The 17057-nt window shown below is 33.5% G+C and overlaps 1 protein-coding gene across 1 annotated transcript in view; it reads left to right on the forward strand.

The window, feature by feature from the left end:
* Positions 1 to 17057, forward strand: part of LOC141496879 (aldehyde dehydrogenase 1A1) — a 60836-nt gene that overhangs the window by 2631 nt on the left and 41148 nt on the right. The window contains exons 2-3 of the mRNA XM_074199454.1: positions 4470 to 4576; positions 16053 to 16157. Coding sequence (XP_074055555.1) covers positions 4484 to 4576; positions 16053 to 16157 — 198 coding nt within the window. The 5' untranslated portion in view covers positions 4470 to 4483. The remainder of the gene's footprint in view (positions 1 to 4469; positions 4577 to 16052; positions 16158 to 17057) is intronic.

The raw sequence follows: 17057 nt of genomic DNA on the forward strand, positions 1-17057 counted from the left end.
ACATCTAGGTCTAATGGCCAGATATGAATCAGGATGACTAGAGATGGCCCTGGATGAGAGGCAAGTGGGTTTAAGTGACTTGCCCGAGGTCAGACAGTGACTGAAGCTAGATTCTCCTGACTCCAAGTTGGTGTTCTATCCCCTGAACCACCTAGCTCTTCCTTTAATAGTTTATTTTGTAGTTCAGGCTATAGATGTCTCGTTCAAGCATTTTCAACCATGTCCATCTCTGCATTATCCCATTTGAAGTTTTCTAGACAAAGATACTGGAGTGGTTTTCCATTTCCTTTTCCAACTCATTTTGCAAATGAGAAATTGAGGCAAACAGTTAAGTGACTCACACAGCTAGTAAGTATATGAGGTTGAATTTGGGTTTTTTTAAGCTTTTTTTTACAAGGCAATAGGGTTAAGTGGCTTGCCCAAGGCCACACAACTAGGTAATTATTAAGTGTCTGAGGCTGGATTTGAATTCAGGTACTCCTGACACCAGGGCTGGTGCTCTAACCACTGTGCCACCTAGTTGCCCCCTAAATTTGAACTCAGGTTTTCCTGACTCCAGATCCCTACTCTAACCACTGCTTTTCTGTACATGTGCTGTCCAAGTTAAAAAGCAATAATATAAGGTCTTTCTATGAAGGGGTTTATTTCTTTCTGTTTCCTCTTTTCCTTCCTTCATTTGTCCCATTCTTTTTCTTCATTCCTTCTTTCCTTCCTTCCAACCATCTTTCCTTTCTTTTTATTTATTCCTTCCTTGCTTCCTTTTCTTCTTTCCTTCCCTCCATCTCTTCCTTCCCTCCTTTCTTTCTTTCTTTCTTTCTTTCTTTCTTTCTTTCTTTCTTTCTTTCCTTCCTTCCTTCCTTCCTTCCTTCCTTCCTTCCTTCCTTCCTTCTTTCTTTCTTTCTTTCTTTCTTTCTTTCTTTCTTTCTTTCTTTCTTTCCTTCCTTCCTTCTAAATAAGTGATGTAGAACTTTTATGCAGGGATTTATTTCTTTCTGTTTCCTCTTTCCCTTCATCCCATTCTTTTTCTTCATTCCTTCTTTCTTTCTTTCTACATAACAAAAATGTAATATTTCCTGAATTAAATTTGAATTGAGACTTAGGTGGCTACTATGTTCTTCCAAAGTTAAAGTTCTGTGTGATCCAATAAACAAAAGGATTGCATGTAGCCATAAGGTCTAATTGAAATTAGTCTTACAGATTCAATATATATTCATTTAATATGGCTCGGTTTCTTGGCAAAATGTTTGTGAAAAACAGATGTTGGGAATTGCTCAGTGTTGGTGTATAAGATTATAGGTTTAAAAGCCAAAACCACCTTTGAGACTATGTAGTCCAACTCCCTCATTTTACAGATGAGAAAGCTGATGCTCAGAAAAGTGAAGGGTATTGACCAAGGTCATTTAGCTATTAAGTAGTGGACCTGGGTTCAGAATTCAGATTCAGATATTCTGTTTCCAAATTCAAACTAACAAGCATTTATTAAATGGACAGTATTTGAAGGCACTGCATTAGATATTGGGCTTAAAAAGTCAAAATTGAAACCAAACTCATTCTCAGTGTTTTCCTCACCTTGAAGTAAAAAATTTCTTTGATCTGAGATGCCTGCTAAATCCCATGTGCCTTTCTCAGAGTGCAAATACAATTGTTTATTTGTTTATTGAATGAAATGGAACAGTAAGGACAATAAGAAGAGCAGATAAGTGATAGGAAGGCAGGTAAAGGAAATTTTACAAGAGAGTCTTACTAATTTTATTTTCTTTCTTTAAAAATATTTGGATTGAAATACTTTGTTTTTATATTGCCTAGATTTCCCCATCTCATCCCTTTCATTCTCAGAAAGTTATGCCTTTTAATCAAGAATTTAAAAAAAAGAAATAATGCACATATCAAAAAATCTGATGTAATAATACATAATAATCCATTACTATTAATACCTCTGGTCCATCATTTCTTCTATGTCTGCAAAGGTGAAGGGGAAGGGTCCTCTCTATCCTTTCTTGGGGTCAATAATTTTTCTTTATAATTTCAAAGAATTCTACTTTCATTGTTCTGTAAATAGTCTCTCCTTTTCATTTTGTAATATTGTTTTTCTGGCTCTGCTTATTCATTTTACCATCAGTTAATATTTTTTCATGCTTCCTCATATTTCTGAAATGGTTATTTCTTACTGAACAGTAATATTCTCCTCTATTCATGTAGCTCAAATTGTTTAGCTTTTCCCCCTTTGATGGGTCTTTACTCTGTTTCCAATTATTTACTCCCCAATAAACACCACTGCAAATAGTCAGGTGGATATGTTCTTGAGTTATGTGCCTAGCCATGGAATCCCTGAATCAAAGGGTATAGGTTTTTTTAATCACTCTCTTTGCAAGAATCCAAATTCAAATTGGACTAATTAACTTTACCCACAATGCATTAACATTCCTGTCTTTTCCTAACTCCTCCAACTTTATTCCCTTCTTTTGTCATCTTTACTTATTTGCTAAGGATGAGGTACAACCTGGGGGTTGTTTTGAATTACAATTCTCTTTTGCTTAGTGTTTTCAAGCATTCTTTCATATGGTTTCTAGTAGTTTGCAATTATTCTTTTGGGAATTGTTTGTTCCTATCCTCTGACCACTTCTCTATTGAGAAATACACTAATTTATTTTCGAGGATTCACAACGCATTTTATAGTTTACAGTAGCAGATTTACCAAGTGCAATGCATAGATAATGTAAAGTGACTTGTCTTATGGCAGTAAAACATGATAGAGGAAGACAATGTGAGAAATGAGGTTGTGAGCCAAGTGTGTTAGAGGGCATTTAACTTGAGGCCCACAGCTTTAACCCCCTCTTCATCAAGCCAATTGGTATTTGGATGCCTAGACAACTGCCAAGTGGTGAGCAAGCAAGGGACCACAAAAAAACACAGCTGCCAGGGCATGGCTCTAGTCAAATTAAGTAACAGCTGTTGTGTGATTGTGTATTTAATAAAAAACACATTTTTGTGAGCATTAGAAAAGTTGATTTTTTCCAAAACATAAATAGGACAAACTATATAAATATTCAAGTAAATGTACAATTACATATACAAACATACATATATGCTCACTTATGTAAGATTCTTTAATGCATATATGCATGAAAGAAGAACTGAAGAGTTAAAATATCAAATAAGGAAGGCAAAGTAGGAGTTCAGTGGGTAAGAAACTGAGTTTCATCCCTACCATTGAGCTGTCTCCTATTAATGAATAATATTAATTCTTATTTTATAACTCCGAAAGAATTTTCTTCATAACAATCATGAGAGATCAGATGAAAGTATTATTCTTCCCAATTTACAGATGAGGAAACTGAGACTTAGACTGGGGAAGTGACTTGCTCAATTGAATGTTTTTATTTATTTATTTTTTAGGGTTTGTTTTTTTTTTTTGCAAGGCAAATGGGGTTAAGTGGCTTGCCCAAGGCCACACAGCTAGGTAATTATTAAGTGTCTGAGACCGGATTTGAACCCAGGTACTCCTGACTCCAAGGCGGGTGCTTTATCCACTAGCCACCCCTCAATTGAATGTTAATGCCAGGTTTAAGCCCTGGCATCCAACCGGCACTTTAAACTACATTATGCTGCCACCATTATTTATATATATAACTGTGGTCATTTGGGGTCAAGGTGGCCAGCACTCTTTATTTTCCTCTGAAATGCTTAATCAGAATAAGCAAGATGAATGAATGAAAAATTTCCCTGTCCCAGTCTTTCATTCAAAGGCATTAGCTAACCTGAGACAGTGCCTTGTATTGGGTCCAGTCAGGATGCCCTTGGGTTAGAATACTACTTCAGACCCTTTACAATGATATTACCAAGGCAAGTCACCGAATCGTTTCCTTATCTGCAAAAGATGACCAACAGCATTTACCTCAAAGGGCTGTTGTGAGATACAGATAACTTAGGTGGAATGCTTTGTAAACTGTTAAGTATACTATGATTATAGGCTATGAAGCAGCCCTTTAGCTGAAAAGGGAACATGGATTTCGCTCCTTTCTTCCAACTCCCAGAAATGGAGGCATGCAAAGATTTTTGCCTTGTTCCTTTTCCTTAAGTCTGTCAGAGCAATAAAAGTTATATCGCAGCACAGAAGAAAAGGGGAGAAGACTTCAGCCACAATAGTTGAAGCAGCTGCATACTCTTGTCACAGGTTTTAGCTCTGTAAATAAATTCATCTGCAAATAGTAAACTATCTCCCAGGGCAGCTGCAGGTCTGGAGAGAAATGGTGTCTTAGGATTTAAGTTTAAAGTCAAAGCCTTTCTACCTTAGGTGTTACAAATAAGTAGTGTCGTTTTCTCTTTGCTCCTAGTTGGTTCATCCAATCACATCCCGGTATGCAAATAATCCCTAGTCCATTCAGATAAAAAGGAACAAATAAAGCCAAGTGCTCAATCTGGACAAAATCGCTGAGCTTGTCTAGTACTTCTCTTCACCTGTGTTTCAGGGGCCAAGTCAGAAATGTCGACAAGTGAGAAGCAGGAGACCCCAGCCAATCCTGGAGAGGGAACCATACCTACTCCACTCAAAGACTGGAAAATTCAATATACAAAGGTTAGTAGGCTTAGACAGCATATGTTATCCTTGCCTTGGGTAGGTGAAAAATTCACTTCTTTTTAAGGAATGGAAATTTCAACTAAGTTTTATTAAAGAATCTTACATAAGTGAGATATAAGTAAGTGAAACCTATACACAGTGAGGATCTAGAGGAAGAATCTTTCTAAATAGGCAGTGTAATGAAACAAAAAACCTTACAGATTACTTGAATTCTGATTCTTAAACTGTTCTGTTCCTCTTTATTAGTCCATAGTATCGCTTAGCAAGTTTATTAGTAAATTATACTGCATAGACCTGCATGTATGGAAGAAAGCAGGACTTATTTAAACTAGGAGAAAAATAATTCAGTAAATACATTTAACGGGTAAATTCGTAAGAATTTGGTCTAATATGGCATGAATGAGGTTTTTTTTTTGTTTCTTTTCTTTTAAAAAAAATATATAGTGGTGATTATTGTATGACTTGACTGGGCTATACAGCTGTAAATTGAATGAAAGCCAATAAAGTGGGGGGGCGGGAAGTGGGTATGCATCACTGGCATACTTTTCAGATGGAAAGAAATGCATTTATTTATCTCACTGGCTAAGTTTTCTGCTATTGGAACAAATGTACAGTGGCTAACTAGTTGATGTTATGAGGGGCAGAGAGGCAGACTAGATCTCAGACATTCTTCCTGAGACACTGATGAAAGGCTCCTGTATTATTCATTTAATTTTTTTTTCTGTGCTATATGTACAAGTGTGCAGATTAAATCTGAGAAATTTCCAAAATGCAAAGAGCTTCCAAAGACTCTTTAAAGTGGTGGTGGTAGTGTTTTTATAATTTGTTGTATAACTGAGGTAAACTTAAGGGCAGAACAGAAAATAAGACCTAGTCATGTTGCAAATTTGTCCAAGACCATTTTGCTTACTGAACAAATTAAAGAGCTACAATCCTAACTACAAAGAGTAACTGAGAGAGGAGAGGGGTCAGAGCTCATTATTTGCAGCTCTGGTTGGTTCCAGCATTATAAAGTTTCAGGATGTTTCTCTCTGATGCTACATGAGACAGTCAGCTGAGTAATTTTTTGTTCCCTTCTTCGCAAATCAGTATGGGAAAGTTATACATAAATTGTGAATGGCCAGTAGCTATCAGATTCATCAAAACATTCCTTTTGGAAATGCTTTACTGAAAGAGAAAGGAAAATGACTTCTTATTTTATAGCAAATAATTCTATACATGTTTCTGTAAAGATGTGACAACTGCAAAATTCCCACCAGTTTTTCCCTCCCTCTAATATAAAGTGATCTTTCATTAGAGGCATCCTATCCCACCCCCCAAAGTGGGCACCTAAATGTTACATTTCTTTAAACATTGTGTTCCATATAGTAGCTAATTTGATTTAGGATAATTCATCCACAGTGATCTGCCATAAGTAGCTATGCAAAGTCAAATGATGGACAAATAATAGCTAATATTTACAAAATATTTTACTTATATTAACTCATTTGGATTTGATCCTTCAAACTCGTTTTCCTTTTCTGGCAACATACTGAGTTGAACTCTATTCAACATACTGGGTTGATGTCTGAGGTCACTTTTAACTATAAGCTTTAGTAAAACCATGTATCTCAAATCCAAAATAATAAGTGTAGAACTCACCCTCCTTAATTGGGGGGAGAGGTAATTTGTGGCATCTAAGCAATTTTTCTAGTTTTTAAGACATTTGTGCCACTTTTTATTGCTGTTTTGTTCTGCTAGAGTTCATAAAAAATTTTCTCCTTAAAATGCATACCTCAAGGAAAATGTATTCAATGTTTTCTTCTTTATAAATTTTTTAAAATACATAAACACATACCATACCACATTTAATGCTAGCTTTTGAACATTCTCTTTGTTCAAGAAACTTGTCTAATGTTTTATTTGGAGGTTTTTGTGAGGTGACAAGATGGTGCTGGTGTGATTAAATGTATGAATAAACCACCCCCATCTGACAAGCCATTTAAAGTCTAAATAGAGCTTAGAATCTAATAATGGTGAATGTGAACAAATGGTGAAGTCAACAAACAAATAAAAATACCATGATATTTATTGATTCCATAGATCAATTTTTAGAATTGACATTCAACTCAATTCAACAATCCTTTAGTAAGTGCCTACTGTTTTCAGGGCCCTGCGAAGTTCAAATTCTTTCACTTGAGCAATCTTTTAAAAAAAGTGATTAAAGTCAATATTTCAGAGGCAGGTAAATCTGATTACAGGTATTTTGTGTTGATGTTTATGTCAAGTGTGGGATAGCAGTATAAAAAATTAGTTTTTCTTAATGAGAGGTGTTTGTGTAAATTTACTTCACTAAAAGTAGTATTTTATATTTTAGTTTATTAGCCAAAGCCTTTTCACACTTGGAAGAACTGCAGTTATGTATGTAATTAAATCTGAATGAGTGAGTGAACTTTTAAAACCGCCTGACACTTTGCATCATCTTGTTTAGTTGCCCCACCAAAGATCTATTCCAAACTTAAATTAATGACAAGCAACTAAAGTATTTGAAGATTAAGCTGGAAATAAAAGGTTGGTCATGTACCTGTCTCTCACTTGAGAAATTAATCAATCATAGAGTCATTCTACAAGCATCTTAGGCCATTAGGAGAACTTTCTGATTAATTCATTGTAACTTTCATCAGCCTTTTTTGTTATCACTAGATAATATGTTAGATTTCTAAAAATAATCACTTATAATCATGACAGTGCAGATACTTTGCAATAATTTAGATGAAAATGAACGTTTTTAAACAAAGGTAATATTGCTGCCATGTATATAATTTCTAAAATTTATTCTTCCGTGTACTCTGATCTTTTCTTATTATTTAATAATATTGAGATCTGATAGTTTCCAAGATTGTGTATCTGGATCAGATGAAATACAGGGATTTACAAAGTACTTCCTGAATAGTACTTGGATTTCAGGCCAGATATATAAAAGGAATTTACCAAAAACTGTATTCTCTTCACTTAACTTTTTTCTGTATCTGTCTTTTCTGTCTCTATCTCTTCTCTGTCTATCTGTCTCTGTCTTCTCCTTGCCCCAACCCCATTTGCACCCCCTCCCCTCTATTGCTTTTTTCAGTCTCTCTCTCTCTCTCTCCCTCCCTCTCTCTCTCTCTCTCTCTCTCTCTCTCTCTCTCTCTCTCTCTCTCTCTGTGTGTGTGTGTGTGTGTGTCCTCTGCTTCTCATAATTGCCATCTGTCTCTATGGGTCTCTTGATTTGTTTGTTTCTTAGTGTTTGCCTCTGTTTCTCTGCGTTGCTATACACAAATACACATATACAAGCATGCACATACACACTCTATTTAATAGAAATTGAATATTAAAATTAATTTCAATAATTTCTCTTAGTTTTTTCCCCATAGTCCTTTCTAACAGAGAATCTTTTTGGCATTTTCCTTTTTTGCAGAGGTGGGAGTGAGGAACATTAGCAATTTTGTCAGATCTTTTCAGTGTTTTGGTTTAGTTTTGCTGAACTATGTCTCCCATTCCCCTTTTTAGTTTTTGACGTATGGTATAGCTTTTTGGGAGTGAAAGGAAAGGAGAGATACATTGAGAGATGTAGATGATATAAAAAACAAAGAAACTAATAAAAATATTTCTTTATAGAAAAGAATTGCCTTATTTATGTTGCCTTTTCTGTCTCGTGGCTTTATACTTAGATATCCTTTTATCCTCTCCCCCCAATTTTTCCCTTATGATTCTTTCTTACATAGTTTTCAGCAGCCATGTTCTCTGGATCAGGATCAGGATCAGGATCAAGTTTTTAAAAATAGGGTATAACAAAGCATTTTTAAGCATATCTAAAATAAAAAATTAAATAAATGTAGAATTCTTAGTATTTGCAAAATCAGAGTCTATGGAAGACTTTCTTAAAACCAAGAAATTATTGTCTTATACCATTTGACCATTTTTCTTTTCTTTAGGAAAAATGTCAGGGAGACAGATTTCCTAAGCGAATAAACCCAAAAGGATGGTGGAGAGCAAGATTTTGAACAAACAAAATCCTAGTCATAATTTTAGTACTGGAGGGAATCTTAATCTAAATCTCTGATTTTGCAGCCAAAGAGACTGAGGCATAAAGGGGGATAATTGACTTGTTTTGAATTCTTCATACAGTGGTTTTTAATTTCCTTTAGAGATCAGCTTAATTTTTAAAGGCACTTTAGAAAGGATTTCAGCTCTTTTAAACTTCTGATGATTTAATAAACAGTTCCCCTACTGCCTTGAAAGAGTGAATACACCAAGATTACTGTAACATTCATAATTTGGACCTTCTGGGTGAAGGAGTCCAGAAGTGGAGAGGATATCAAATTTGGATGTTTTTCAGTTATTTAGAAGTCAACTTTTTCCTCCTCTAGTCTATGTAAATTATAGATGAGAATATGATATAAGAGAAAATTAAATTATATTTAGTATCTTTGGTGTCTCTGACTATTTTCCTAAGAAAGTGAGTACTTAACATTATAAAACATAGTTGTACCTTGTGTTAGCTTTTCAAGAGAGCAAGAGGTACTTGGCAGTAACTTTGCTTCTTCATCAGGAACCTAAAAGTACCTGGAACTGTTCAATTTTGCCTAAGCTCTGTTTGATTTACCAAAGAGGAATCAATTGTCATAACACATTAACATGTTGATGTAATTTGATTTTTAATCACTGGGAGCCCTGAATATTTGAAGGTCTGATCTTCATATGCTGAGACAACAAAAGTATTGCTATCTCCCCAGGAATAGAATGGACAGAGTAGAGAGAGTTTTTAATTCAATCTGAGAAAACAGGTATTGGAGAAGAGAAGATTTTTGAATTACATATATTTTTAACTCCTAGACCAATGATACTTTGTTATTTTCTGGTAAAAGAAATTGACACCAGCACCACAAGTTTCAATTGTAAAAGGAGAAAAAGTATTCTTGAAACCTAGATGTGTTCCACACTCCTTCTGAGCAAACCCATTTCAACCCATATATCAAGCTTGCTAATTAAAAGTTGACTTTAATCTCTGCTTCGATAAAGTAGGTTGTTATCTATAAGCTGAGGAGATAGAGCTGAGAATGACCCTCAAATGAAGATTTCACAGACTACCAGTATTACCTAAAATTCTGAGATTACAGAATCATTCCTTTGAATTACCTAACATTCCATTTTAACAAGCAAGCATCTATCCCATGTAGTTTCCTGTGAACAGTTTAATCATGTCACTTTCTTCCAGTGACTGACAGCTAGCTAAGATAAAGATCCTGACAAAAATAAGGTTATAAAATCTGAGCATGTCTAGTTCAAATCATATATGAATAGAATTATTTTTTCTATAACACTCCCAATGAATGATTATCCGGTCTTTACGTCAAGACCTCTGCTTGATGAAGAGAACCTACAACTCCTCAAAATTTAGAGGAGGTTGCCTCATTCTTCATCTGGGTCAGCATCATTTCTCTTCTATCTACAGATGCCACTACCTAGAAAAGCAATAGGGACAGAAGCACAAGCCATTGAAGTGTATTAGTTAATCTCTCTTCATAGATGTATAGAACCTCTTCCCTCTAGTAGTATGTTCATTGTGAGTTGATTCAAAAGATATTTGTTAGTATGTAGCAAAATTCTCTAGCACAGGAGTGGGGAACCTTTTTTCTGTCAAGGGTCATTTGAATATAATATCATTTACGTGCTATATTTGGTCAAACACTGAAATTAATACACTCCTAAAATACATTCCACATGTTACAAGTCTATATTCTATTCTTAAGTTAAAGGTCTTATAACATCTACATCAATTCATAGCATATAGGGAGTTGCCATTTTGTAGACTCTTTTTGATGACAGGAGTGAGTTTCACTTGAAAAAATCTGATCTGTAAAAATTCAAATTTACAACACAAATAAATTACAAGTGTGTGAATCCACCTTAAAAGCCTTTCTCAGCTTTGAAGAATTTAAATAGAAGGATTTAATGAATATAAGTGGATATTTGTAGAACATTATCTGATAAAGAGGAGATGGAAATTTTAAAAAGGCATTAAAAATCATTTTCAATTAGAAATTAAGAAAGCATATCTAAAATAAAATTTAAATATAGTATCCTTAGTATTTGCAGAATCTGCCTGCTTATAACTTCACAAGAATACACCTATTATGTCAAGTGAATTGTGACTATATCCAGGGTGGTGTTTCTATTTCATAGTTAGTTCCAGCTCCTAGGACTGCCCGAGAAGGCAGTGCATCCAGTTGCCAGTTGAACTGCTTGGGAACAAAAAGGGAGTGCCAATAGCATACTCTAAAAAGACTGGGTTTAAAGAGTTGTATAGACAAGATCTGGTTTATTTAGATAGGTTTTAAGATTGCTTAAAGTCATTGTGCATTTCATTTTAAAAAACACTCCTAAAAACAAACAAAATATGAAAGTCAAATATTTGATTAAACCCAAAGTTTCTTATCTTGGACTTTCTCCCTTATACTGAGGTGTCATGGCTTCAAGTACATATTCTTTGTAGAGAAGATGCAGAATGTTGTTTTTACTTGTGTTTGGTTCTATTATCACTCACTTTTATTTGAACAGTATGGCTGTTAATAGAAAATATTAAATGGTCCATAAATTCCATATAGATATGATATACTAAAACTTTTCAAGCATTTGGACTACAGTTCCTTAAATTTTGTTAGAAATAATATTTAAAGGACTTTATAGTGTTCGTGCATTTTCTCTCTTTACATTTGACTTATAGAAACAGGTACCAAGTTATTTAACACGAGAGTGATGTGGTTTGACTCTCTAGGGAGAAATTTTTTGTTACCTCTCCTCTTTTTTTTTGTTGAGTTAAAAAGGCAGAAAGGACTGTCAACATTGTTTTTATTAAAAGCTCATTCATGAAATGTTTTTCATAATTCTGTAATAAGGTTTGGAGTTGAGGACCATTTTCTCATTTTGTGACCTTCAACAGGTCATTTGACTTCCCCAAGGGTAGTTTATCTAGATGATTGCAAAGATACATTCTGTTTTAACTCTATTATATACAAAGTAGGAATGATCCTAATATTGGCAAAATCAATCTACATACAACTTTCCAAGAACACATCTATTATGTCAGTTGAATTATGCATATATAGAGGGTGGTATTTCTATTTCATGGAGATGTCCAATTACTAGGATAGCCCAAGAAGGAAATCATCGAGCTGCCAATTGAACTGCTGGGGGAATTCTCTAAACATCAGGTTTCCTATCTGTAAAAATGAAAATAACTGCTCTAATTTATTTATAAGATAATGAAGGGGATCAAGTAAGATCACATTATAGGGAAATGTTTATATAAATTAAATTATGTACATAAATATTGGTATATAAGTATAAGATAAGATGTTCACAACTTTTACTTGTTAGGGAATTACTTTTATAAAATCACTATATTTTTCAACCCCCCCTCTCTTTCTTTTTGCTCAGTTTTCCCTTGATCATTGCTTCTTCCTGTCTTAGCATTCCCCTTTCTCTGTATTAAAAATATCATGATTTTTAAAAGAATTCCCCATGGTTCTTAAAAAATTCTTTTCAATTCAGCTTCTTTGGGGAAAGCTCTTTCTTCAACAAGGACATTCTTCCCAAGTCACTGCCCTAACCCATATATTAGACTAAATAATCAAATTTGAATGTCCATACAGTCTTAATTTACCAAAAATTTACTATCTTTTTAGTATTGTGTATATAAAATTTTAGTTCACTGGCACCTTTAACATGTCACACATTAAACATAATGCAACATAAGTTATATTGTCACATATACATTATTGGTTGAACAGGGAACCTGTAAATTGCCTGCTTTTCTCTGAACAAGTAAGTCACTTGAATGGTACATATGTTCCAAATTATTCAATCTGATTCTAGAACTATTATAAGGCATTGCAATATGACTATGAAATCAGAAAAAAAAAAGATGATGAAAAGAAGGGTTTTTCCTCTATCAGAGAGACAATTTTCCTGCCTTCTCATAGCTTCTGGGTAGAATTTAACCCAGTTCTACCTCCAGTCTACAGTTCTGGCATTCAAAATTAGGACATCATAAATATGACTGTTAATCAAATTTAGTTCATTTTTAGCAGGAAAAAAAGTGAAAGTCAAAGAATTCCTTGAAAAATATGCTGCGAGAATAAATATATGAAATGAAACTAAGGCTTGGGAAAAGTTTATGGTCCTCAGAATAATCAAAATTTCTTTCCCAACAGTACATTTCTAGCTCAACAGGAAACTTTATTTACTGCTTAGTAGTGTATTACTGTAGACTTGTCTGTTTGTCATAAAGGACCACAATCCAAAAATAATACAATTTTGTTTTCTTTGTGTTACACACACACACACACACACACACACACACACACACACACATTTATGCATATATGTGTACATAGAAAGCTAGAATTTAGGGGGAAGTAAAAATCTATAATGAAATTGCAATAAAATATATTCAAGGCTTATAGATAACTGTAAATATTTATGATTCAAAATGCATCTTTGTCCCCAGATTCATAATTGATGGTATGTGTAATATCATGGTAAATAGTATGACAAATAATTTTATTTCTATAAATGCTACACCTTTTTTTCCAAGTTTGCTCAAGGAAAATAAGTTTTAAAAAGATTATGTATGCATGCTATTGCTTCTGATTCAAAAAGGACTTCACAGCTTTTAATTAATTCATTCTTTAATTTCATTCCTCTCCACCTTGTTAAATTTTATCTAATAAGAAATGGGATTGTCGAACCCCAATTGTCTCCCTCTGAATTGACTAACCAATCTTTATATATAAGATGTAATGAAATTAAAACTTTGAAAACAACCCTAAGATAATTCCCATTGGTTATTTTTTTTTTATACAACCAAGGGTAAAAAAGAAGGGTATATTGTTTGGTAAATTTGAACCTATAATTAGCATGTTGGCTTTGTTAGATGAATATTGCCTTAAGAGAACTACTAAAAAGATTTTGTTCCTGGCCAAGGTTAGATAACATACAGACAGTATGGATCACACCAATATTTTATTCTAGGCATTAACTTTCACCAAACTCTATTCTGATATGTCATCATGGTATGAAGGATGATCCTGGGTTCCTGAAGGTTATTCTAGCAGCATATCAATGCTGGCTATTTTTACCCAATATGATGCTTTGAGATGCCAGATAAGTTATCTATATCACTTTCATCTTCATACAATAAATGGAATTAAACTTTTTCTTTTTTTTTAAAATCTAACTAGTAAAATCTAGTTGGGGAGTGACTTTAATGAGTAGCATAGCTTCTGATTTCATTAGTTAAGTGAGCTCTCAGATGAGGAAACTCCTTTTACCTAAGCAAGTCATCATTTTCTCTGCAACTTATACTCTCAAAAAGGTTGCTTAAAGACCCTTGCTCAGGGTCTCACAACCAGTAAATATGAGAATCAATGCCTTTAGGGACACCATCTAGCCCTATTTTATGCTGCCTCTATTTAATGAATAAAGAAAAACAATTTTAATTAATATAAAACATTATAATTTCAAATGTTTCTAATATATTTCTAAAGTACTCAAGGATTTTTGAGAAGAGTTAGCTCTTTTAAGTAGTTAAAACATTTTGCCTAACTCATTCATGTTCTTTGCACTATAATAAACTAAATCATAAAAATTATTGATAATTAATAAACAATATTTTTATGGAATAAAAGACTTTATCTAGTTTGTCTGAATTAATATAAATTCTAAATGAATGATGTCCAAAGATACTGTGGTTTTTTTTTTCTATAGAGCCAGTCTGTAATTGCATCATCTCTTAAAAAATTATGTGATTTGCCCCATAAAATTAAAATGACAATTCCATACCATTTCTTAGAAATCCTTTTGAATGAAACAACTATGTTTAGGTGTCTTATCCAAATAAAAATTTTAAGGGGAAGCAAATGAGGGAAAGGGGAAAATTTTGTAGATTTTTGCCAGAAACAAAAATAATTTTATTTCATTGATCATAAAAGGGAAATGTCTTAAGAAATCTCTATAGTTCTGATGTTTCCAGTCAGGTCCAATTCTTCATGACCCCATGTGGGGTTTTCTTGGCAAAGATATTGTAGTGGTTTGCCTTTTCCTTCTCAGCTCATTTTACTGAGGCAAACATAGTTAAAAAGACTTGCCCAGGGTCACACAGCTAGTAAGTGTCTGAGGACAGATTTGAACTGGGGGAAAATGAGTCTTGACTCCAGGCCTTTCCAAGCCTGGCACACTATCTACTGTGCTACTGTTGACCAGAAAATATTGTTGTTTTCCGGTGGTGTCTGTCTCTTCATGATCTGGGGAACCACACTGTCCATGGGTTTACTGACAAAGATTCTGGAGTGGTTTGTAATTTCCTCTCCAGTGGAATAAAGTAAACAGAAGTTAAATGACTTGCCCAGTGTGACACAGTTAGTTAGGGTCTGAGGTCAAATTTGAACTCAGATCTTCCTGTCTCTAGGCCTAGTGCTCTATCCAGAGTCATCTGTTAAAAATCTTAACTCCCTTAAAGACAAATGGGACATCATTGCTATAATAGGCTCATTTTTAGTAAAACACTAATCTTAAGACTTAGTAGAATTTTAAATTACTACTTTTAAATACATGTCAGAGATTAACATTCCTTTATAATTTTAGCTTTCTGAAACATAGAAGAAAAGTGAACTCTATATTTCTGGTGTCAAGTGTTTATTTCAATACGTCTCTCTTTTTTAATTTAGACAGTACTGAGTATGTTATTCTTTAATATAATTTTCCTTTACATACAAAAGCAAGAAAATTAAAACTTAGCTAATTGATCTCAAAGTACATGTAATAATTTTAAAGTAAATACTATATGTCTTAAAGTTCAAGATTTAAAAATGGGACACATAGAAAACTTTATACCCAGATTTTCCTTAATACTCCTGAAAACAAATTGCATGCTTTCATTGTTGTTACAAAGCTGTCTAAAGTACAGAACTATTTTATAATACTAAATCACTAATGCTATGATTAAGCACACAAGCTGAAGTGGAAAATTGAGACAATTAACTCTACAAAGCCAATTCCTGCTTCAGATTGGGTCCTTTGGGTGTAATCATTCCCTTGAATGATTTCCTTGAATTCATTAGTGTGTAGGTGGCCTTCATTCCTGGGGACATTTTCAGATTGTCCATTCTGGTTCATATTATCTTAAAAGTAGTCAAAATAACATGGAGGCAGGAGATTATTTATAGAATCATAGAATCTTACCAGTTAGAAGGATTGTAATGAATCATCTAATCCAGTCTGTACTTGAATGATAATCTCCCCCACAATATGACCTTCATAACTTAGGTTTTTGTGAGGAAATGGTACCATTAAGTAAGGGTCATTAATGATGTTCCAAGACGAATTATTGTGGAAAATTTTTTTCAAAACTCCTGAACTATGTATATGACTTTAATTTCTCTTTATATTTCTCAAGATATTTATAAACAATGAATGGCATAATTCATCAAGTGGCAAAAAGTTTCCAGTCTTTAACCCTGCAAATGAAGAAAAAATTTGTGAGGTGGAAGAAGGAGATAAGGTAAGTTTTCTCATTTATTTTTCCTTTCATCCAATAACAGTTTGTTTTTTCTTGATTCTCAGTTTATAAACTACTGTATAGTCAAATCTGTTTTCATTTTTTTAAAAAAACTAACTTAATATAGGAACATAGAGATTATCTAGTCTAGTACCATTAGTTTCACAGATGAAAAAATTGAGGCTCAGGATTAATGACTTGACTGGGGCATAGAATAAGATTTAAATGTAGATATTTTCACTACAACGTCTATTCCTGACAATACTGATGAATCACAGAAGACAGAGGAATGTTCAAAATGCCACAAACCATAGTTCCTAATAGACAGTTTCTTAATAACTTGTTTATTCATGATTGTTTCAAATGTGATTTTTTTATCATATCCTATATTTTTTCCTCCTCACTCATCTCTAAATTAGCAAAAAGCTTGACCACATACAAAGAAGTTTGACTCATAATTTTAAAATATTTATATGCCCCCATATATTAAACAACTCAAAAGAACAAATTGTTAAAAATATCTACTAATGGAAATGTTTTACTATCCATTGCTCTTAAACCTCACTAAATGTTTTGTCTTTTAAAAATAACTTAAGGAACCTATGTTGACTTAGCTTGTTCCAACACTTCTTTGCACTATTAACAGACTTAATAATCTTTTCCTCCCATTATGAAAAGGCAGACTTTATATAGTATATATGACAGTACAAACTCTGAATCAGTGGTGTCAAAAAATAGTTTTGTTAGTGACCATGCATGTATTAACTGACTATCAAAATACTAAAATTATAAATGAAGTGATAATGGTAATTACACTTGAATGTCACCTCCTCTGTTTAATTATTGGATCCATATAAAATTTTGAAGGAATGAATGAGGGTTGAGAAGAAACATGAGAGCTTA

This window comes from Macrotis lagotis, chromosome X (genome assembly GCF_037893015.1).
Source record: "Macrotis lagotis isolate mMagLag1 chromosome X, bilby.v1.9.chrom.fasta, whole genome shotgun sequence".
NCBI lineage: Eukaryota > Metazoa > Chordata > Mammalia > Peramelemorphia > Peramelidae > Macrotis > Macrotis lagotis.